This window comes from Canis lupus, chromosome X, assembly GCF_003254725.2.
Source record: "Canis lupus dingo isolate Sandy chromosome X, ASM325472v2, whole genome shotgun sequence".
Taxonomy (NCBI): domain Eukaryota; kingdom Metazoa; phylum Chordata; class Mammalia; order Carnivora; family Canidae; genus Canis; species Canis lupus.
In genome coordinates, this window is record NC_064281.1 from 11,820,203 (window position 1) to 11,844,263 (window position 24,061).

Consider the following 24,061-nt stretch of genomic DNA (forward strand, 5'->3'; position numbering starts at 1 on the left):
AGCTATACCTACATGAGACAAAATAGACTTTAAATCAAAAGTGGTAATAAGAGACAAAGAAGGTCATTATATAATGGTGAAGAGATAAATTCATCAAAAAGATATGACCATTGTAAATACCTATGTTGCCAACATTGAAGCACCTAAAATATATTAAGCAGATCTGAAGGGAGAAACAGGCAACAATAAAATAAACAATAAAATAAAGTAAGGGATATTAATATCCCCCCCCCCAAATTTCGACAATGGATAGATCATCCAGATAGAAAATCAACAAGGAAACATTGGACTTGAACCATACTTTGGATCAAATGGACCTAATAGACATATATAGAACATTCCGTCCAACAGAAGCAGAATATACATTCTTCTCAAGCACACATGGAACATTTTCCAGGATAGATTATATGATAGGTCACAAAATAAGGCTTTGCAAATTTTAGAAGACTGAAATTATACCAAGTATCTTTTCCAACCACAATGGTATGAACTAGAAATCAATACCAGGAGGAAAGCTGGAAAATTCACGAATAAGTAGAAATTAAACAATACACTGCTGAAGAACCAACAAGTAAAAGAAGAAATCAAAAAATAAGTTGAAACAAGTGGAAATGGAAACATACCAGTACCTTTTTAAGGACATTTTTCCAAAGAAGACATACAAATAGCCAATAGGTAACAATAGGTACAAAGTGCTCAACATCATTCCTCATCAGGGAAATGCAAAGCAAAACCACAATAAGATATCACCTCACACCTGTTAGAATGGCTGTGATTTAAAAAACAAAACAAAACAAAACAAAACCAAGAGATAACACATGTTGGTGAGGATGTAGAGAAACGAGAACCGCTGTTCACTGTTGGTGGGAATGTAAATTGTGCAGCCACCATGGAAATCAGTATGGAGTTTCCTCAAAAAAAGTTAAAAATATAACCACCATATGATCCAGCAATCCCATTTCTGGGTACATATCCAAAGAAAATGAAAACAGGATTTCAAAGAGGTATCAGCACTCTCATGTTAATTGCAGTATTATTCATAATAGCCAGGATATAGAAACATCCTACGTGTTTGTCACAGAATGAATGGATTAAAAAAAGATGTGGTATAAGTTCTGGGAATGTAATGTAATGTACAGCGTATGGTTAACAATACTGCATTGTATATTTGAAAGTTGCTAGGAAAGTAGATTTTATCAATTCTTACCACAAAAAGAAAAATACTAACTATGTGAAGTGATGGATGTGTTAACTAACCTTAGCATGGTAATCATTTTGCAATGTATACATATACCAAATTATTACATTGTACACTTTAAACTTACACAAAGTTATATATCAATTATATCTCCATAAAGCTGGAAAACAAATAAAACCAAATGCTGTTCTGGGAATGAGTCCCGTGGTGGATATATGGGTACACATTGTGCTATTCCTCCAGCTTCCTTCATGTAAGATAATTGTTATAATAAAGAACAGTAGGGAGTTTGCAGGGGCTAAGGGCAGATTATGTAGGGCCCTATTGTCATTTAGAGACTTTGGGGTCTACCTTGAAAGAGATGCCTATGCATGGAGAGGTTTGAGTAAAGGAGTGACAGGGTCTGATTTTTTGTTTTAACAGGATATGTCAAGAGTTTCATCTTCCATTTATTTTTTTTTCCTTTTTTTTTTTATTTATTTATTTATTTTTTATTGGTGTTCAATTTACTAACATACAGAATAACACCCAGTGCCCGTCACCCATTCACTCCCACCCCCCGCCCTCCTCCCCTTCTACCACCCCTAGTTCGTTTCCCAGAGTTAGCAGTCTTTACGTTCTGTCTCCCTTTCTGATATTTCCCACACATTTCTTCTCCCTTCCCTTATTTTCCCTTTCACTATTATTTATATTTCCCAAATGAATCTGACTCAATACAGAATAAGGAAAGTTGTATTTCTAGTTGTAGTTTTACCAGACCCTCTAAAACATGCCCTGCATTACCTACAAGCAAAGCATAAAAGGCAAATGACCTAAATCCAAGTATAGCATAGGAATGGCCAATAATTATCCAAAGTGCTTTATAAATGCTGAAGCAGAAATACAATCCTCATCTTTAAAATTTCCATTGTGAAATTTCAGCATCCAATCTGTGTAAGGTTCTGATTTCTCTCTATGCCACTGCCCATGGCACAATATTCAGCTTGGACCAAGAATAATCCTGGCAACCACCCTGCATGTTACTCCATAACAGGGTTTCAGGCTCCTTAATCCCAATTCTTGTCCTCCATTGAGCACATACCTTGGTACATCCAAATTATTCCCAGAAGAGGAGTTGATGACAAAGTATATTTTAAATGAAAAGTAGAACAATATAATCAAAATATGGAAACTAAAAGAATCAGTTGCTATAAATCCTCTAATAACATATGAACACTTTAAAATGTTATATGACTTTGGGCAATATATTTAAATTCACTTAGCCTCCATTTCTTCTTTTGTTAAGTAGGATTAGTAATATTTGCTATTGGGTGAATAATGAAAAGCACTAAAAATTAGTTAATAAAATGAATCCTGTGAATAAAACTTTTATATTCTTTATAAAAAGTGATATTGAGGGATGCCTGGGTGGCTCAGCAGTTGAGCGTCTGCCTTTGGCTCAGGGCGTGATCCCAGAGTCCCGGGATCATTTCCCACATCGGGCTCCCTGCATGGAGCCTGCTTCTCCCTCTGCCTATGTCTCTGCCTCTCTCTCTCTCTCTCATGAATAAATAAAATCTTTTCTTAAAAGTGATATTGAAAAAAAAACTTAACTGGTGTGCACAAAGAAAAGGAAGATCTACTTAAAGAAAATATTTTGCTACATGAATAAATATTCATTTACACAATGACCAAATCTTAGAAGTAAGACAACCTATCTATCTGGAAAGAAATATAGATCTGGCAGGGAGGAGGTGAAAAGGAATGCATACATATGTAAAGCATCATTTGGATTCTCAACACAAAGAAAGAACCTCGAAACCCTGTTTTCTAGCCCCCACAACACCCTTGATTCCCCCAAAGGACTCCAGTATTATCCTTGGGGAGGTTTTGTAAATGGGCATTTTATTTGCCAATCTACCGGAATGTGTGTCAAAGCACTACATTTGAAACTGTAACCTGAGGCTTTCTGTAATTCTTGTAACTGAAATGAACCTTGGTATTCCCCTTTATAGCTAATCAGATGATAATCTAGGAAGCAAATACTATAATATATGATAGGAATCTAACATGAACTTCGATCAGTCTTGGAATGAATGATGGCGGATACTAGCATTGGCAAACCTCTGTCACTTTTGAGCAAGTAGATTTTAGTTCTTACGTTCATTGATTTAAATTCTCTTTAGTTCTTCAAAGAGCATGTTAGATTACCTGGAATTGTGCTAAATAAAACCCCAAAAGCTTATCATATCAATGAATTGTTCCACTGCTGGCCTGTGGCCCTGTTCTCCCAGGGACCTTTGAGTCTTTGCTTATAATAGCCCCAAGCAATGAAAAAATTGGATGAGTGACTCATATCCACAGACCTGGCAGACACATCACAGGCACCAATCCTCAATGTAAAAGAGTCTAAGTATCTTTAGAATTTGACCAGAGGCACAAAGTTCTATCACATTGAATAGTTAATTCAACAAAACAGCTTATCCATCCAGTGAGACAGAATTTTTTAACTGAATTGATTGGGAGGACAATTGATTTGATAAATGTAAATTAGTTCAATGATAGTCATAGAATAAAAGATTTAAAAAAAAGAAAATAATCATTTAAAAACAAGATTGTTACCTAATTGAGTTAAAGTCAATACTGGGATAATTATCTGAGTTACACAAGTTTCTATTTCTCTTCTTCTTCAGAGATTGTACAGGATCATATCCTCTGGGGGGAAATCAAGGTATTATTGGGGCTAGAAGTAATGTATACTTGGAAATTTTTTCTTTACAATTACAGTCGAGCCTTGAACAATGTGGGAGTTAGAAGCACCAAACCCTGGGCAGTAGAAAATACAGTTATAACTTTCAACTCCCCAAAAACCTAACTACTAATAGCCTACTGTTGACTGGAAGCCTTTCCAATAAGATAGTCAATTAATATATAATTTGTATGTTATGTATATTAGGAAAAAAGAAAATATTATTAAGAAAATAATAAGAAATAAAAAATACATTTATAGTACCATACTGTAAAAAATCTACATATAAATGGACCGATGCAGTTCAAAGACAAGTTGTTCAAGGGTCAACTGTACACTAGAAGCTTTCCAGGGTTTTAAAAAATTTCTTTGTGTTGAAAATTCAAATAGATACTTGATCTATATTCCTACCAGTTGACTCCCCACCAGATCTATGTGAGGTTGTGTCTTTCCACATGTCCTTTATTTCAGAGATTCAGCTATTATAAATATATGTATATATTCATATAGTAAAATACTTCCCTTAAACCCTTTTATTCCTCTTTATGGCCTCAAGTTGAGTGGTCTCAATATCATCTTTAATAAATAAAAAATTTCACTTACACAGCACATTGTCTTTATTAATTTTTCTGTTTTTTATTATTTATTTCATTCTGTTCTCTCAATCTTTTGGGCAGATAGGGCAAGTATTAGTTCTTTTTTAAAACTAGTCTATTTACACTAAATGAAGACAACTTATTTCATGGGATTGCCTTCTCTCCACTCTTACAAATCCCTGCACACACAGGATCACACAATTAGTTAATGGTGGTGTTAGGATTAGAACCCAAGCCATACAGGTAATACTGTGCATATGCCAGTATTAATCTACTTCCATTGGGACCTGGGGCAGCATCCCATCACCAAACACTTAAATATTTCTGCATTCAGTATTATTAAATACAATAAATACAGATCATGAAGAGCATTGTATTTGTTCAGGTCAGGTGTTGCAGCTAAATGGTTTTCAGAGGGTTTTGGGTTTGGGAGTTGCAGATAAGGGACTGTGATTATGTATTCCTCTAGCCCTGGTGTTCTCTGCCACTATGTGAAGCAACTAGCCATTAAAATACAATGACTACTTGCACATCTTTTTTCTCTTACTCCAAGGCTTTTCTAGATAGCAAACCAATCTACTGGTGGTCAGCAGAGAGCACCATTAACCCCAAGAATGTTCTCCATCACTTTCATTGTGCACAGGATTTAACTCTCTTTTTTCTTCTACTACCAAGAGCTTGACTACACTACGCAAAAGCATTCATTTTTTTTTTTTACCTACTTATTTCGCCCTCTCAACTCTCTGGCTTCTTTCAGGATAGGCATAGAGAGAGGAGGAGGAGTAAAAGGATAAGACCAAATCACAGAAAAGTCCAGAACAAAGAGTGTGTCAAAGAGGAGGGAAGGGAGCCCTACACTGTAAAATGACTCCAAGAGATTCAGGAGGGTGAGGACCAGGACTCCGTGACCTTAACAACCAGAAATTCACTAGTGACTTTGAGGAAGCAGTTTCCTCCATGAGAATGGATGCCAGAATGCAAAGAGTTGGGAAGCAAGAGGATGGTGGTGAAGCCAAGATGGTGAATATAGACCTAATCTTTAATAAGCCAGGATCAGTGTCCTTTAAAGGTCTCAGACTATCAATGAATTCCTTGTACTAGTTCTATATACTTTCTAATTCTTCCATTAAAACCTGCTTTTCCTCAAGCACTGACAATAAAATACAGTCAAAGCTAGTTCTTGTTAAATCATATTCTCTTTTCATTAAATTGCTGGCACTATAACAATTTGTCTTTTAATATTTTATATCATAAATGTACAATACTTAAGCTATATCGTGAGTTAATATGCTGTGAGCTGGCCTGAAGGCTGTCTTACCATGTATGATGTATTTACGTGGGGAACATCTTTCCTAAATTCCAAGAAATTGACTAGCAAACTAATAGCTTGAACCACAGGCAATTGCCATTTTTGTAGATCAAAAATGATTGCATAGCATGAATTTCATCGGATTCAACCTTACAAGTTTTCAAATGCAACCTTGATACAAACTGAATGTTGCCACAAAACTTCATTCTTCACTAATTATGGTGGGCTATGAATTAATGGTTTAAGATGACAAATGGAGTCCAGGGAGTGATTAAGATATTATTCTTATTTGGACTTTTGCTAAATTCTGCAAATAAGGGCCACTTGTTCACTGTACCAAGGCACTTGACAGTGGCACTTCTAGCTTGCCTGTCCATGGTGGCTAGTGTTCACCTTTGTTCTATGCTATGCCCCGGAGCTCATGTTCTACCCTTTCCAATGGTCTTATATATGACCTAGCCCTGTTGTTCTGAGAACCATCCTACTTTCAGATTGGGTCAAAAGATATCAGACACTTGGAAAAAAACTAGGATCATTCTCTCTGAGTCTGATTAAATGTCTCCCTTCATCCAATACCCCACACCTATATTGTTATCATATAATCACTAATTTCCAAAAAATATAAGTGACATCAAAGAGTAACTCTGGAAAAATTACATTTAGGGACACAGATGTCATTTCATTACTGGCAAAATTCTCCCCTACTACCCAGTACACTGGCACCAACCATTTGTACCTTGCTAGTGCCCCTACTATGCTATAATAAAGAGGCTAATGCTGTGCTTTATAAGTTGGTTCTTATTCTGTACCCATAACTAATATAAAATGCTTTTTCAAACAATGCTATCAAAATGAAGAGCAAAATAAATCAATATATAACCAGAAACCATTAATTCATTCATTCAACCCCAAATTCCCTAAAATAGAATGGTATTCTTAGTAAAAAAAAAAAAACTTAATCTTGTCATAAATAATGAATGGTCCCTTCTAAAATATTCTTCCTGTTTGCATTTCCTGAACTTACCATGATATCTTACATAGAGTGGACATTCAATAAGTTCTTGAGGCAGAAAGGAAGGAAGGAACAAAGAAAAGATAGTAAAGAAGAGGGGAATCTTCCTTGCATTTGCTTATGTAATCAAGTTAACTAGACACGCATTATTTTTTAATGAAGAAAAACAAGATGTAAAATGGGAAATAAAATATTATATTAAAGGAGCCCCCATGAACTTGAAATAAGGACTGGTAATTTGGACTCTGAGATATTTTTTAATCTTTTTGGTTCTTAACCTGTGTTCCCTCCCATTCTTTTTTTTTTTTTAAGATTTTACTTATTTGTTCATGAGAGACACAGAGAAACAGAGAGGCAGAGACACAGGCAGAGGGAGAAGCAGGCTCCATGTGGGGAGCCCGATGTGGGACTCGATCCTGAGACCCCAGGATCATGCCCTGGGCCGAAGGCAGGCGCCAAATCGCTAAACCACCGAGGGATCCCTCCCTCCCATTCTTTGTTCCTTATTCAGGATATCTGGAATCTGATTATGGATCAAATGTGGGAACTCATTGCATTCTTTAAAAAAAAAAGATTTATTTACTTTAGAGAGACAGAGAGAGAGTGCGAGCAAGGGTGGGGCAGAGGGAGAGGGAGAGAGAAAATCCCAAGCAGACGCAATGCTAATAAGAGCCCAAAGCCCAAGGCGGGCCTCAATCCCATGTCCCCAAGATCATGACCTGAGCTAAAACCAAGAGTTGGCTACTCAACTGACTGAGCCACCCAGGCACCCCTATATTCTTTAATATAGAAATATTTGGGGGCACCTGGGTGGCTCAGTCAGTTGTGTCCAACTCTTGGTTTCAGCTCAGGTTATGATCTCATGGTCATGAGATTGAGCCCTGAGTTGGGCTCCATGATCAGCGAGGAGTCTGCTTGTCCCTTTCCCTCTGCTTCTCCCCTGACTCACACACACACTCTCTCTCTCAAATAAATAAATAAATCTTTAAAAAAATAGTGTAGTGATGTTTGTATTGGTTAGTCTTTGTGGAAAACATGGAAGGTGAAACTACACCAAAAAAAAAAAAAAAAAAACACCACACACACACAAAAGTTACCTGCATTTACATTTCCTCTATGAAATAAATCCAGATATCACCATCTCACCTAATTTTTTCTTAAGTGACTTGCTTTTTCAGATGCTCTGTCTTTCCAGTTTCATCACAGATTTTGTTAAAGGCTTGGAGAGTGGACTGACAGCTGTATTTCCACTAGCTTTACACCATTTTATTTCCAGTACATATCACCTCACAATGTGCTCCCTTGTGACACATTACAGGATCATTAAATTAAAAACGAAAGGTGTGGTTGATGACCGACTGCTCTCTAATTACCCTGAGTGTTTGTCAAAGGCAGTAGGCAGAAGGCATAAACCGCATTTTGCTGTTGATACATCAACTGTCAGGTTTATAGCACATTTCTGTTAGCATAGAAAACTTCCCCAATAAGGATATCTAATGGAGAAGACCTTTGCAAGTGGAATCAATCCCCTCAGCATCAGGACAAACAGAAGTAAAGAAAATGATCTAGTGATCAAACTGGTTCATCTCATGCCTCCAAAATAAGAAGCCTATCTGGGATCAGTGTTCCTCAACCTGTTGTTTCCCCATTATTGAGACTTTTTAGACATCTTTTCCTAATAGCTCATCCAGAAAGTGTTAATACCATATATTTTTTATCTCTTTATTGTCTTTTGGAGGAGTATAAACCACTGTAACATCTAAACTTTTTTTCTCCCCACTAAGAACAATTTCCACCATCTTGAGAATGCATGTCTTGAATTATGCTTACTACTACACACTGAATTCTGATAATGTTTCACCAATTCTATATGAAAATCTACCCTATTCTGGAGTATACAACTCAAGAAAATGTAAGATAGAAAATGGTTCTTTAGCAAATCATATATTGTCAACTGAGAGAGCAAATTTCCTTCCTCTCCTAAAAATGAGGAAGTCTTATGAAAGAGCATATGGTTCCCAAGTCAAAATGGTGTCCAAATAAAAAATCTCACACCCATAATTTCAAACTCCTCCACGTATGGGGAGAGGGGCAGGCTTTGCTCCCAGAAAGTATAAGTCTATGAACTTGTAACAACTACCATCTCACTTATTTATCAGCACACATTAATTGAGCTCTGATTATGTAGACTTTCAGCTCTGTAAGGGTGGGAATTGTGTTTGATTTTGCTCATCACTATAGAATAAAGGACAGAAAGGAGGAAAGGAGAAAGGAAGGAAAAAGGAAGACATGGTACTATGCTAAATGATTTGAATAATGCCTCTAGGAATATTATATTTAGTGTGAAGATACAGATATATGGAAACAAATAAAGTAAAATATTATAATGATTGTCACTAAAAAGATACATAGCTATGGTGAGATTACAAAGTAGTAGTTAATTCTATCTGGCTAAAGGTGAAGGGAAAGTGAAGTAGGCTATGAGAATGTTTGTGGAGACAGTGAATTAGGAGTTGTGTGAGCCCTTAGGGTACTCTTGCCTATATGGTCTCCTTCCTCCATAAAAACACATTTAAATATAACATAACTATAGTACAACGAGAGGAGTATAATTATCTGGGCAGTCTAGGAACACGTGGCTGGGAGGTCCAGACCCCCCAGGAGGGGCAAGATGTTTAAGTGAGAGAAAGGCTAAGGACGAGCTGAAGAGTGGCTGAGAGACAGGGAACAATGTAGAGAGAAGAGCTCGTTCAAAGGCCTGGAAGTGAGAGATCTGTTATCATTAGATGAAAAAGAGAGTTAGAGAGACATAAAGAGGAGGAGGATGAGAGATGAGATTGAAGAGGAAGGTAGAAGTCAAACTGCAGCAGGTCCTGGCCTATGTTTTAAGAGTCTGGCTTTATCCTAAAGATACTAAAAAGCCATTTAAAAGCATTTATGTTAGGAACCAATATGATCAAGTTTACATGTAGGATATTCACTCAAGCTACCTTACAGCCTATGGACTAGTGAGGGTATGGTGGATATTCTGGGGGTCCACCAGACCCCCTCTTCAAGGCCCAGGTACTCATCCCCAGCTTCTGAAACATTGGCTTTTGAAGACTCACAGCTGACTTCCTTCCATGGGAATTGCTCCAGCCACAGGGAACTGTCTTTCCCAAGAGCAGATCCTCTCCCAGAGAGCACCCATGGCCATGACTGGCTAATGTGGAGATACAAAGGCCCAGCCACCTTATCTCAATCAGGGACAAACTCAGCTCCTAAGCTCTTTGAAGGATTGTCTGAAGCCTCTGTTGTAATGATGTTGCTGGTCACTACTCCCTCTGCCTAATCCTACCCTATTATTTTCCTATTGCTGTATAACACATTACTGCAAATTCAATGGTTTGAAAAAACACACATTTATCATCTCACAGTGTCCATGGGTCAGGAGTCTGGGCACATCTTAAGTGGGCCCTCTGCTCAGGCTGCAATCAAAGTGTTGACTGGACTGTATTCTCATCTGGAGACAGTCTGACTGGGGAAAAATCCACTTCCGAGCTCACTCTTGTTGACAGAGTTCATTTCCTTGTGGTTGAAGGACTGAGGACCTCAGCTTTTGGCTAGTTGTTGGTCAGAGGCTGTCTTCAGTGCTGACAGGCTGGCAACAATTCCTAGAGGCCACTCACATTTTCTCTCATGTAGGCCTTCCCAACATGGCCACTTGCTTAATCAAGCCAGCAAGGAGAGTCTCTAGAACAAATCTGCTAGCAAGACAGACTCAGACATAATATAAATTAATTGCAGGAGTAACATCTCCTCATCTTTGCTGTATTCCATGCAGAAGCAAGTCACAGGTCCCACCCTCACTCAAGGAGAGGAGTTACATGAAGGCATGAACATCAGGACATTGCAGACATCTTACAGTCTATTTGCCATACTTGCCCTCCTCACTTCTTAACAGGTGTATCTCTTGAGAGCACTCCCCAATAAACCTTCTGCCTACAACTACCCATCTTGGAGTCTGTATCTGGGGAGCAACACTGGGGCAGGAAAGGGAGCTAGAAACTGTTGCTGTAACATCAACTATGGATGATAACAGTAGGAGAATGAGCAGTGAATTTTCTTTCTAGTCATAAATGTGTAATAATTTATTAGAATTTAGAATAGTCATGGCCTATTAAAGTAAAATGAAGTCTACAAACTATAAGATGTCTTCAAGCAAGGATGCACACAACAAAAATTATTCATTTCTAGGGCTGTAGAACAGATTACACATAACTAATAAAAATTAGGCTTACTGATCGCCATAGTATGAAAATAAATCTCAAACACACAATTAAAAAGAGATGATTAGCACTTTATTAAATTCACATAGATTGTACTTTTACAAATTACAGAAATAGTCAACCAATAGGGCTGCCTTATTAGAGAATGGTAGAGAATAAGTATTGGTATGACAACAGGATCAAATTCCACCTTGTGTATCGACACTCCCATTTCCATCCATCTCATTTACGATCATTTTCCATTCTTGCTTAGTCAGTCACATAATGATATAAAAAATATTCTAAGTGGATCCATTTTCAAAGATTTCTACACCATATTATGGGTATTCTCCACTGGAAAAATATTTCTCCTTAGGTTTTCAAAGTGTGAAAAAGATATATATATGTAGTAGCCTGATCCTATCTCTAGAAATGCTTAACACTAATGCACTTTTAAACCGACAACTAAAGACACCACATGACTGACTACACTTATACACTGTGTTGTCAGAGAAATATTTTAGAGTATTTTGAGTAGTCAACAGTTTATGATTCCAATGGTCTTCATGGGTATAACTGATTGCCTTTTACCTTCATGCATATGCAAAATTTCTTACAAAAGAAGAGGTGAAACAAAATAGATGATCTGCCCTTGATAATTTATAATGCTCAGCAGTTGCACAGAAACAAGTGTTGGGTTTCTTGGGGAAGTTAAACAGCAGCCCTTCAGAGAGGGGTGAGCCGCTCATCCTCTGTCATGAAGGCGTCATTAATGTGCCCTCCCTTCGTGTCCAGAGGATCGCAGGGGATGCCATTCTCAATTGTGATCGTGTTTTCACACTTATCTTCAGTGTCATCTGCTTCAGATGGTTCTTTGCTCTTCCTAAATGCACATAAAAAGAATGATTGGGATCTAGGAAAAGAAAGCCTGGTCTTCTGTACAAACATGGAGAGCAGGAGAAAGAAGAGGAAACTTAAAATGATGAAGTAATTGATGACATTACATATTTTCAAATAAATTGCAACGATCATAAAGAGCTAATGAGGTGGAAAGTTGCTACCAAGATAAGAAGTCTGCATGGATGACATATATACATACTGGTCAGAACAAGTGGTTTTATTTGGAATACTAAAATAAATATATATGAATACATATATGAGTGAATATATACATTTATACGAATGAATGTGTTTGTATATATACATATATACACATATACATTCACATACAAATTGCATGAAGGAATGTGAAGGAAATGTATGGTAAGTTAGCAAGTTAAAAAATTTAGCTCTAGGAGAACAACTTAACAAAAATTGAATTTTAAAAAAAGTACTAAATTCCTCTCACAGGATTTGACAAGTAGTTTGCAAATGTTGAGTGAAAATCAAATTTAAATAAGATATCAAAAAGCAAACTTACATTCCTTTGTAGAAAAGAAGTAACCATTAAAAACTGCAGATATTGGGATGCCTGGGTGGCTCAGTGGTTGAGTGTCTGCCTTAGACTCAGGTCATGATCCTGGGGTCCTGGGATGGAGTCCCACATTGGGCTCCCTGTGGGGAGACTGCTTCTCCCTCTGCCTATGTCTCTGACTCTATGTCTCCCATGAATAAATAAAATCTTTTAAAAATATTTTTAAAAAATAAAAACTGCAGATATCACTGCTTAGTTCCACTCACTGTAAAATAGTTGCTTTCATTTAAGTTGGGTTTTTGGAACTCAGAACGCATTTTACTAATTACATTACAACTCACAGCTAAAATTCTGGGCCATTCCCTCCGCCAAAAAAAAACCTCTATGTGATAGTATAAATCTTTGAGTTTCTCATTCTCAGACCCTTTATAGATTCTGCTAGCCTTACCCTTAATATTTCCTTGGAGTGTGGAACACTGTAACCTTGAATTCAAAGGGTCTTCCTGTCTTTTGTGAAAGACCAAGACACTGAGCCAATTATGCTTGATAACAAGAGATTAATTTGGGGGCATCATGGAAGCATGATTTTGGGCTCCCAGACTTGTCAGAGATTGCTTTGTCCCAATAATCTGTGGAAACTTCAAAGAAGCAAACCTGAATGGATCACACTGCAGGAATGGTAGACATTGCTGTGGTGACCAGGATGGACTCCCACCACTATGGAAGTCCCTTAGAATCTTGGTAAGTCTCTGGTGAGTGAGGAGGTGGTGAAGATGCCCAGTGATGACTAAGGTAGAGTTTCCTATTAGTCCTGCATAAGAGTCCATTTTAATGCTTTAAAGAATATGGTGGAGGAAGGGAGAGAAAAAAAAAGAGCTCTTATTTACAAAGGAATGACAACTATTATAGAAAGAGTAACAGAAATAGAAAATCACCACTACAATAATAATTGATTCTGATGAGGCTCATCAATGGATACTCAACCATTAAGGAAGAGATGATCAGGGAACAGGGTATTTACATGGTCTCAGTCTACTACTCTCACAAGCAATGTACTGATTATAGAGATATTTGTATTTTGTCAAGGAAGAAATCTAGTGAACATCACCAACAATGAGACAAATTGACAAGTGCCTCCAGGTGTGATATACTGATATTTTATTTATTTATAAAATTCTGTGTTCTGTGTTCCTACCCCACCTCAGCACCAGTTTCTTTTTTATTTGAATCTCTGGGGAGGAAGTAATCAGACAAGTTTCAAATTTTAAAAAAAATTTTTGGGTGGCCAATGCACCTATGCAAATTTTAAAATATTTTATAGAACAGCTGATCTGGACTCAGTACAGAGTAGGCATTCAGGTGATGTACTTAGAATTGGATGAACAGACACATGGATAGTTGGCTAGACAGACAGACGGATGGATGGATGGATCAATAAACGTAGATCAATGGCTGGTTGGCTGGATGATAAATTAACAGATGGATGGATGGACTAATGCTATAGGCAAAGTTACTCAGACAGTAGTCCAAGATAGATCTTTTTTTAAGATTTTATTTATTTATGAGAAGCACACACACAGAGAGAGAGAGAGAGAGAGAGAGAGAGAGAGAGGCAGAGACACAGGCAGAGGGAGAAGCAGGCGCCATGCAGGGAGCCTGACATGGGACTCAATCCCGGGTCTCCAGGATCACGCCCTGGGCTGAAGGCAGCGCTAAACTGCTGAGCCACCCAGGCTGCCCCAAGGTAGATCTTGAACGGGATTCACGAAAGAAAAAAAGAAAAGAAAAGAAAAAAGAAAAGAAAAGAAAAGAAAAGAAAAGAAAAGGAAAGGAAAGGAAAGGAAAGGAAAGGAAAGGAAAGGAAAGGAAAGGAAAGGAAAGGAAAGGAAAGGAAAGGAAAAGAAAAGAAAAGAAAGAAAGAAAAGAAAAGAAAGAAAGAAAAGAAAAGAAAGAAAAGAAAAAAGAAAGAAAAAGAAGGAAGGAAAGAAAGAAAGAAAGAAAGAAAGAAAGAAAGAAAGAAAGAAAAAGTGAGAAAGAAGAAAGGAAAAGCGAAGGAAGAATATATACACACATAATATTTCTTGTATCCCTTATGTTGTTGCTTTTCCAAATGAATGGAGGAAAATATTTGTTTTCCTACCTTAGAAATTAGGAGTTAATATAGATTTTGCCAGGCTTTGCTGATGGTAATTAGATAATTCTAAATAGCTTAGGTTCATAAAGAAAGGTAAAGTAAAAAAAAAGAAAAAGAAAAAGAAAAAGAAAGGTAAAGTATCATTCCAATACTGTAGATTCCACTGTCATCATTTGAAAGTATTTTGCCATTATATATGCCACTGTTGAGTGTTACAATTTATCACTACAGGCCTAATGCTGGATTAGAAATTGGGGGTCCTAGTCCTAGAGACCTAGGAAAGGATAAGCTGTTATGTTTTTCAATCCTCAGGGTGAAGACACTGTACTGGCCATTCTAAGTTTCAGCCATCAGCAATTAGGGCAGCTTGGGGTGAGCACAGAATTTCATGTGATGAGAAGGGTCTTATAGCCAGGTAAAACCACCTACCAGAGGACTAGAATACTGTAGACAGGAGTATTGTTACTTTCCATGTCCTCTAGAAGGCAAAAGCAAGTGACATTCTATAACCATCATTCATATCACTTCCATTCATAGTACCCAACATTTATTGAATAACTGTTTTGAGTGACTACTATGTATTCAAACAGACACAGTCCTTGTCCTAAAGTGAAAAGAAAGGACTTAATAAAAGGGGAAACTCTGGGGACACCTGGGTGGCTCAGTGGTTGAGCGTCTGCCTTTGGCTCAGGGTGTGATCCTGGAGACCCGGGATCAAGTCCCACGTCGGGTTCCCTGCATGGAGCCTGCTTCTCCCTCTGCCTCTCTCTCTGTGTCTCTCATGAGTAAATAAATGAAATTTTTTAAAAAGGGGAAAACTCCAAATTTCACTCATCTTCCTCCCATTGTTTATGGACTATAAAAAAGAGGAGTGATGTTTCAGTAGGGATGAAGCCCCAGGAAAAATGTATATTTATGAATTACCATCAAAAAATGTCTAATTCATGCAATTTCCCCCAAACCCACTCCTCATTGGGTTTGGAGTGAATAGGATTTTAAATAGTCAAATCTTACTCTAAAATTTGTGTCTATAAGTATGAAATTCATATTAAAGAAATCTTAGTGGATGGACCATTGGTGGCAATGCAATGGTAGTCTTAGAAATAATGGTTGCCAGTGTCTATTTGCCAGTTTTCTCAGTTAAGGAAGTGTTTTTATCAAGTTAGATGAAAAATCACAGAGAACTGGACACATGCAGATCACTGCAAGGAATCTTGCCTCCCTCTCCGAACCATAAAGAAGAACTAATCATTAGGTATCACAAAGGAATGGGGAAGAACTAAAAAGAAAGATGCAAACAGATGAGGACAAGTTTGTCTTCTTTAGAAGAAGGATTTCTCAACCAAAAAGATTCTGAGCAAAATGGCTGTGGATATGTATCTAATGGAGCCGTGCCAGTGGCAAATTAGGTACATATTGTGCTTTTGTGACCTTAGATCCAGTTGTTCAGAGTCTTGGCATTGCTGGGCTTCACAAACTGCAATGTCAGTAACGTGCTGGCTGGACATGATAAGCAGCTCAAAGGTTATCTAACAGTAACACAGCCCTTTGTCACATTTCATAGTATGCACTGTAATAAACTGATTCACTGCCTCTGCATTGCTCTTACTAACAATAATAAAACTTAACTATGTTTCTGGATCATTCTGATTTGATATTCCGCTAAAAACATTAATTCTTTTTCCTGAAAAAATAAAATTGAGTGTTAATGACTTCTGCTGTTCTTGCAACATCAGGTGGTTCTGGAAGATTTTTTTTCTTAAAGTAACGAAAATACCTGAAACTAGCTCTTAAAAGCCTTGAGAGTAGATATTTCTCATAAATCCAGAAAGAAGAGGGGCAAAACAGGAGACAAAAAAAAAAAAATACCGGGTGACCCTCGGAGCTAAGGAATATTGAGGAACAGGGTTTGCTCAAGATAAAGCAGTGGTGGCTAAAGTACAAAGAATATTTCTGTCTCCCTTCAAATAAGATAAGGCTGAAGAGCCAAAGACCAAGAATAGCCAGGAAAACAAAAACGGATAGATAAACATGATTTTAAACCAGAACAGAATTAATTATTGGGGATTTAGGACTATCCTCATAATCAGTATAGATGATTCCTGGGGAAAGTATCAGTGCTACTGGAATGATTTCAGTGGGTGTTGTAGTCCAGTGAGATTGACTGGCTCTGGGATCCAGTCTATCTGGTTTTAAATACGGTTACTACTAACTTTCTAACCATGTGACTATAGGCAAGTTGCTTTATGTCTGCCCTTTGGTAATGATAATAATAATAATTAGTACCTATTACATGACAGAAACCTAAGTGCTTTGTATACATCATCTCATTTAATTCCTATTGCAATATTATAAAGATTTTATTATTATTCCTGTTTTTCAAATGAAGGAGCTCAAGCTCAAATATGTAGAGCAGCTTGTCTTGAGAATGGAATAAGATTGGTGAAACCAGTAGACCAAGAACTCTATTTAATCTCCCCAAGCTTCACTCAAAACACACATTGGATTCCTACTGAGTATGTACATTTAAGAACAGCAAAGGAAAACAATGATCAGCTCTAACATTTTGATTTTATTTTCACATCTATTATTTATTTTTTAAAACTACATCTCATTCATTTTTTTAAACTAAAACTCCCAAATGTTAATTTAATTATATATATTTTTTCAATTTAATTTCAATTAATTAAACATATATTATTAGTTTCAGATGGAGAGGTCAGTGATTCATCATTTTTATATAACACCCAGTGCTTACCACATCAAGTACCCTCCTTAATTCCCATCACCCAGTTACCCCATCCTCCCTCCCCCTCCCCTCCAGTGACCCTCAGTTTGTTTCCTAGAGTTAAAAGTCTCACGATTTGTCTCCCTCTCTAACTTCATCTTGTTTTATTTTTTCCTCTTTTCCCCTCTGATCTTCTGTTTTGTTTCTTAAATTCCACATTTAAGTGAGATCATATGATAACTTTATTTCCCTGACTGACTTATTTCACTTAGCATAATGCCCTCTAGTTCCATCCACATCATTGCAAATGATGACAAGATTTCTTTTTTTGATAGCTGAGTAATATTCCATTGTATATATATCCCACATTTTCTTTATCAATTCCTCTGTTGATGGACATCTGGGCTCTTTCCATAGTTTGGCTATTGTGGGCATTGCTGCTATAAACATTGGGGTACAGGTGCCCCTTCAGATCACCACATTTATATCTTTGGGGTAAATACCTAATAGTGTAATTTACACATCTATTTTTAAGACTACTGATTTAATTAAGACTTTATAAGAATGTGAGGTTTCAGTATATGAAAATGTTGGCTGAGCCCCATCCTCTCATTTGAAAAGCAATATTCGTAGAAATCTAAATGTATTTCTGTTTACTACTGACCTCATGGGAATAGAAATATAACCAGAAATAAACCAAGGGAATTTACTAATGACTCTGCTCAACTGTGAGCATTAGCTAGGATTCTATGTCCTGAGTCTTTCACCTGGCTTTGTTACCAAGTATAAGACTATAATCTCCGTATAGGCAGGGACCATCCATGTTATCTATTTATGTATCTTCCATGATAAATACTAGAGCTCCCATTACAGAATGAATGATCAATAAAGGAATAAGATATTTTTTACCACTTTGGGCTTTGACTTCTGGAGAAATGAATTTAGATCACTGTTAGGTTCTTTTCCTAAGACCCTAACGTTATTATGGTCTATTTATGTACAGGATTCATAAATCAATTCTATGATGTACATGCAAGTCTGAAATCATGCTGTGTCTGCAACTCTCCTTTTATACAACAGTGCCAAGTTATATAGAATTAGCACTTTCAACTGCTTTTTGATGGTGATGCGAGTAACTTAGATTAATAGAGCACTGTCCAGTGTATAAAGCACTCCTGTGTATTCCCTAACTTCGTCTTCTCATCATCATAACTACTTAAGAAAATATTATTGTCCTCATTTTCCATATGTGACCTGCTCAAGATCACTCAGCTAATAAGCAGCAGGGTCTGAGATCAGAACTCAAAACCAAGAATATCAATCCAGGGCTTTTTGTACAAAAACACACATCACATTAACTGCATCATCATTGTCATTGCCACATCACCACTACCATCACAACTACTGTCAACATCATTACTATCATCATAAAGCTGACCAGAGAACTAAAACATCTACTTGGGCTGGCACTAGACACGGATCTAGTACAGACATCATTGTGGAATATATGCAGTTCATCTTGGGTACCTGCCCACCTACCGAGTCACCTAATTGTTTACCAAAAGTAAAAAAAAAAAAAAAAAAATCATTTTCCAACTTTTTTTCCTTCAACAAGTCTCTCATTTCCATAAACTGCTATTCTCAACTAGATGTAATAGAAAAGCAACTCCCTCAAATTATTTCACGAGGAGGTGGCATTTGTAATGGTGTACTGAAGCTGTCTGGTACAGGCTTGTAAGAGGTGGTTGTTAAATATTCAGAAATTTCTACTTGATAGGAAATCAACAAATGCTACAAATTGGGATATTTTTTTTAGAAAGCTGGTTAATCAGTTCACCACTATTATGGTAAACAGTAACCCCAATATGATCATTTGGTGTGATCAGGTGTTTGTTAACTAATAAAGTCCCAAACAATGAGCCATTGAACTGGAAAAAAATTTTTTTGGAAAAATTTTTTACAGTATCATGGCAATATCTGGATGAAAACAAGATCCCTTTTCAGTAATACTTAGTCACAGAAATGGGTTAAGCTGATCTTGGATAATAATACTGTTTATTTAGTGCATGCTATATCCTAGGTACTTCATACACATTTATTTCATCCAATCCTCGTGGAAGTCTTATGAGATATTATCTTCTTACTACAGATGGAGAAACAGTCCCATGCAATTTGGATGACTTGACCAAGGTCATTTGGCTAAAGGGTACAGCTGGTGTTTGAGTTCACTTAGTTTGGCTTCCAATGACTGCATACTTTACAGCCAGCAGCTATGAGTAATCAATGTAATGCTGTTATTGACACAGGTAAAAGAATTTTTAAAGCTTTATTTGAGAAATCTCCTCAACAGTAAGTTTAAATACACGTATATGTCTTAGATGACAGTGGCACTCTTCTCCACAGAAGCAAAACGGCAAGGGAGGTGACCCTGCAGTCTCTCCTGGCCTTCTAATTTCAGATTTTATATCATGAGAATGATGTTTGTTAATATCCAATGTATGGGTTGAATTGCTAAGCAAATCTTCATCTTCCTCAGGACTAAAGGCATTGGGGGCAACTCCTCCTTTTTCCATGATTAGAAAGGGCTTTCATCACAATTTCCAGGGCTCTCCCCACTTCAGACTGTATCCTCTCCACACCTTCAAAGCAGTACTTTGCCCAAGAGAAGCCCACCACAGATTGTATCAAATTTAAAACACAACAAATCAATTTATCTTCAGAAGGTTGTCATAACTGTCCTGACTCTATTTGCCAATTAGTGATGCTCTCCAGGTTGACGCAAGAGATTTGTCTATCTGTTTTCCTAGTCTGAACACAAAATGAATTTGCGAAGGCAAGGCTGTGACAACAGCCTCACTTCTCCCGGGCAACAGATTATGATGCTACGCACCCAATTATTATATTACTGCAGAATCTGCTCAGCAGGAAAGAGATAGCACAAACTGGAAGACCAGCAAATGGCAGGATAATAAAATAACAGTAACAGCTAACACTTATTGAGCACTTGCCGTAGACCAGGCACCACTCTAAGCACATCACTGCATTAACTCTTTTTATCCCACCAAGTTCGTTATTTCCAGTATACCTTGCTGTCGCTGTAGCAAAGTCATCTCTGCACAGGCAACAAAGAAAGATTTAACCAACTCGACGCTAGTACCACAAACATATCCTCCTGAGCTTGCGTTCCCGGACTCATTCCCTGTGCTTCCTGAGTTAATGCATTGCATTCAAGAGCAGAATGTAGGATACAAATACTTTGAACCTAAGCAGTATGTCCATTCTTCTAAATCGTACACTATACTGTGCTAGTGAGAAAACTGGGAACCAAGGAGATGCAGTAAATTCACAGAGGTTATGATCATTACAAATCATAGAATCACAGTATTCTAGGAGTAATATGGAACTCAAAAATATTAACCATAAGTATTCAAATATTGCAAGGGAACCTTTCTTAATATTTGAAAAAAAAACTCAAAACAAAACAAATTAACAACTTGTACCAAGGCTCTCTGCATTGCATGACATGCCAACATAAAGAAAACCAAGCAAGTACAATTTGATTTTAATCTTTGAATTTAAGTTAGGGACTAGATGCAAATCTCATTTATTTCAGAGCATTTCACTTACCATTTGTGAAAAAAATCTACAAAGGCCAACACTTAAAATGATTCCCTTCTGCTAGTAACTAGAGTGAGACATATGGAAAGTGGTAAACCTCCAGAGAAACATTTAGTTGAAACCACACTTGGCCAAACTCATCCCACATGTCTGTGTGGGCACTGACCTTTTTTGAAAACCAATGCATGTCCCTGTAATTCCATTTATCAGAACTCCTCTTCCTTGGTATCATATGAGACGTTTTCAGCAGAATCAAATTGTCTAGTGAAGAGTAAGGACTCTCTCCACTTCCCTTCTTGATCAGAGATACTTGTAAACAAAATTATTCCCTTCTTTCACCATGCTGAGAAATCCTATCCTCCTCTCCTCCTGTCCCACCCCTTTCGTAATTTTCCCACCAGTCTGAAATTCTCTCTTGAAGTAATCTCAATAATTTAGATGGCAAAGTTTGTAGGTGCCCCAGAATCCAGGTAAATGAACGCAGAGAGTAGGAATCCCTAAATCGGAAGCTCTCAAACCAAGTGAATTAGAATAACCTGGAATAGTCATTAAAATGCATCCCCTTCACAGATTATAATTTAGAAAGTCTGCAGTAGGGCAAAGGAACCTACATTTTAAACAAGTGTTCCAGGTGATTCTGATGCAAGGTGTTGATTCAGAGTTCACTTCGAGGAACATGGTTCCATATAATACCACAGGCATGAGAGGGACAAGTAATTGTTGAAAGGAGGAAAGTATAGAAGGCCAAGAGTATCTGGGACAAGATGGCGGCTGCAGGGCACTGGGCCAAGAAAAGGCAAGCCAAGATGGGGGTGCATGGAAAGAACTGTGGAACTGCTATCATTTGGAGGTAGAGGACTGTGAAAGATTAACTCTGCTTACCTAAAAACTTTGCTTAGTTTTGTATATCCAACTTACAAAAGTATGATACAGATATTAAAATCAATTCTTGATATGAAATATTCATATGGTGTAGAATAAAGAAAATGATAGTAATGGAAGGAGTCATAGTAAGAGACACTGTACTCTAAAAGGTCTCTAAAAGAGCCTAAGTTATAATTTTGAAAATCACCAATATTTTCAAAGTTTCAAATTTAAGGCATTATCTTTAGCTTTGGGAACATCCTCACATTTTTCCAAGTCATGAGGAAATAGGAAAATCCTCTGTAAATTACTCTATTTAAGTATCTTACCTTCTACGTTCCCGGATTCCTGATAAAATCAATAACACGACTGCCACTATGACGATGCAAAATATCACACCGAATATAATAATCCAGATGGGCACAGATGGGTCAGTGGGTGGTGCAAGAGTGGTAGGAATTTTTAAAAATTCCAGAGACTGGTCATTCAAAAAGAAGGCATTGTTGATCCGGTTCCTATTCATTCTATGATATAATGATCATTAAAAACAAACAAGAGAGAGAGAAAAAAATTAGAAACAGAAGGTATAAACCTATCTCTCCATGACTATAATTATCTCTAGAAACAGAGCATCCCTGTAGCAAGAGACCTCAGGTTGACAAGACAGTTTAACGGGGGCAATCATGCTGTGGTACTCTTTTCATGGATGTGCTGGATGTTACAGAAAGGCTCCCCTACTGCCCTCCATAGTTTTGAATGTCCTAGAAGTAACCAGAAATCCTGAGCATCAAGCTCTGCTCACCATGTTTTATTTCCGGAAAGGTAGCATCTAGATTAAGATGACAACCCTATTTAAGGTGGGCTTACAGGGACACCTGAGTGGCTCAGTTGGTTGAGCTTCTGCCTTCAACTCCAGTCATGATCCCAGAGTTCTGGGATCAAGCCCTGCATGGGGCTCCCTGCTCAGCAGGGAGCCTGTTTCTCCCTCCCACTCTGCTGCTCCCCCTGCATATGCTCTCACTCTCTCTGTCTCTGTCAAGTAAGTAAATAAAATCTTAGAAAAAAATAAAGTGGCTTACATACATACCAACACCCGGAAGAGGTACAATTACATGTAAAAAAGTGGGTGATGGGGGTGGTTGGGTTGCTTAGTTGGTTAAGCATCTGCCTTCAGTTCAGGTCATGATCCTGGGGCCCTGGGATTGAGCCCTGCATTGGGCTCCCTGCTCAGTGAGGAGCCTGCTTCTCCCTCCCCCTCTGCCTGCTGCTTCTCCTGCTTGTTCTCTCTCTCTCTCCTAAATAAAATCTTTAAAAAAAAAAGTGGGTGATAAATATAAGATGAAAAAGAAAAGAAAACCAGGAATAAAAAGGAAAACATCAAGTGAAGAGCAGCTGCAAATTAGTCTATTTGATTTTTTTCGTTAATTTAACAAACATTTGCTGAAAACTTACTAAGTACCAGATATAGTGCTAAGTGCTGAAGATCCAAAGTGAAAGGAAAATACCAAAGCACTTATAGTCTAGAAGGATGCACATGGCCATAATGGGAGACGGTCTAAGGCCAAGTACATCATAGTGAGAAGTCAGGGCTGCTTTCCTGAGAAAGCAACTTTTGAGCTGTGTTTTGAGGGACACCTGGGTATTCTTTAGACCAAAGTGTGTAGTGAGCACAGGAATGGAGACGTGGTATAGTAGATTTGTTCAGGAAACTGCAAGTCTCAGATGACTAAAGTAACTGGTGCTTAAGGAGTCCAAAAATCTAGAAAAATATCAAGGTAAATGAGTGACTCTTCCTGGGGGAAGTCTGCATTTTTGGTGGTGGCAGCAGTTAAGGAGGGGTTGATAGCCAAGACTTATTTGACTGAAACTAAGTAAGTGAATTTCTAACTGGAATTTGCAAACTAAATGAGATTTCTTAGAGATATTGTATGGCCTTTACTGAATTCACACTAGACAAGCTACTTCATCTACCTCTAGAGCAGCAATGAGAAATACATATATAATATTAGCTTCATATGTGACTTCAAATTCTCTAGGAGGTACATTTTAAGAAAAGTAAAAAGAAACACGTGAAATTATTTTTTAAGTAGGCTCCACACCCAACATGGGGCTTGAACTCATGACCCTGAGATCAAGAATCACATAGTCTACTGACCAAGCCAGTCAGGCATCCTGAAACTATTTTAATAATTGTTTTTACCCAGTATATCCAG

The 24,061-nt window shown here is 37.5% G+C and overlaps 1 protein-coding gene across 1 annotated transcript in view; it reads right to left on the reverse strand.

Moving 5' to 3' along the window:
• Positions 1-11,161: 11,161 nt before the first annotated feature.
• CLTRN (collectrin, amino acid transport regulator) overlaps positions 11,162-24,061 on the reverse strand; it is a 34,520-nt gene continuing 21,620 nt past the window's right edge. The window contains exons 5-6 of the mRNA XM_035711337.2: positions 22,178-22,372; positions 11,162-11,973 (exon numbers count right to left, since the gene is read on the reverse strand). Coding sequence (XP_035567230.1) covers positions 11,817-11,973; positions 22,178-22,372 — 352 coding nt within the window. The 3' untranslated portion in view covers positions 11,162-11,816. The remainder of the gene's footprint in view (positions 11,974-22,177; positions 22,373-24,061) is intronic.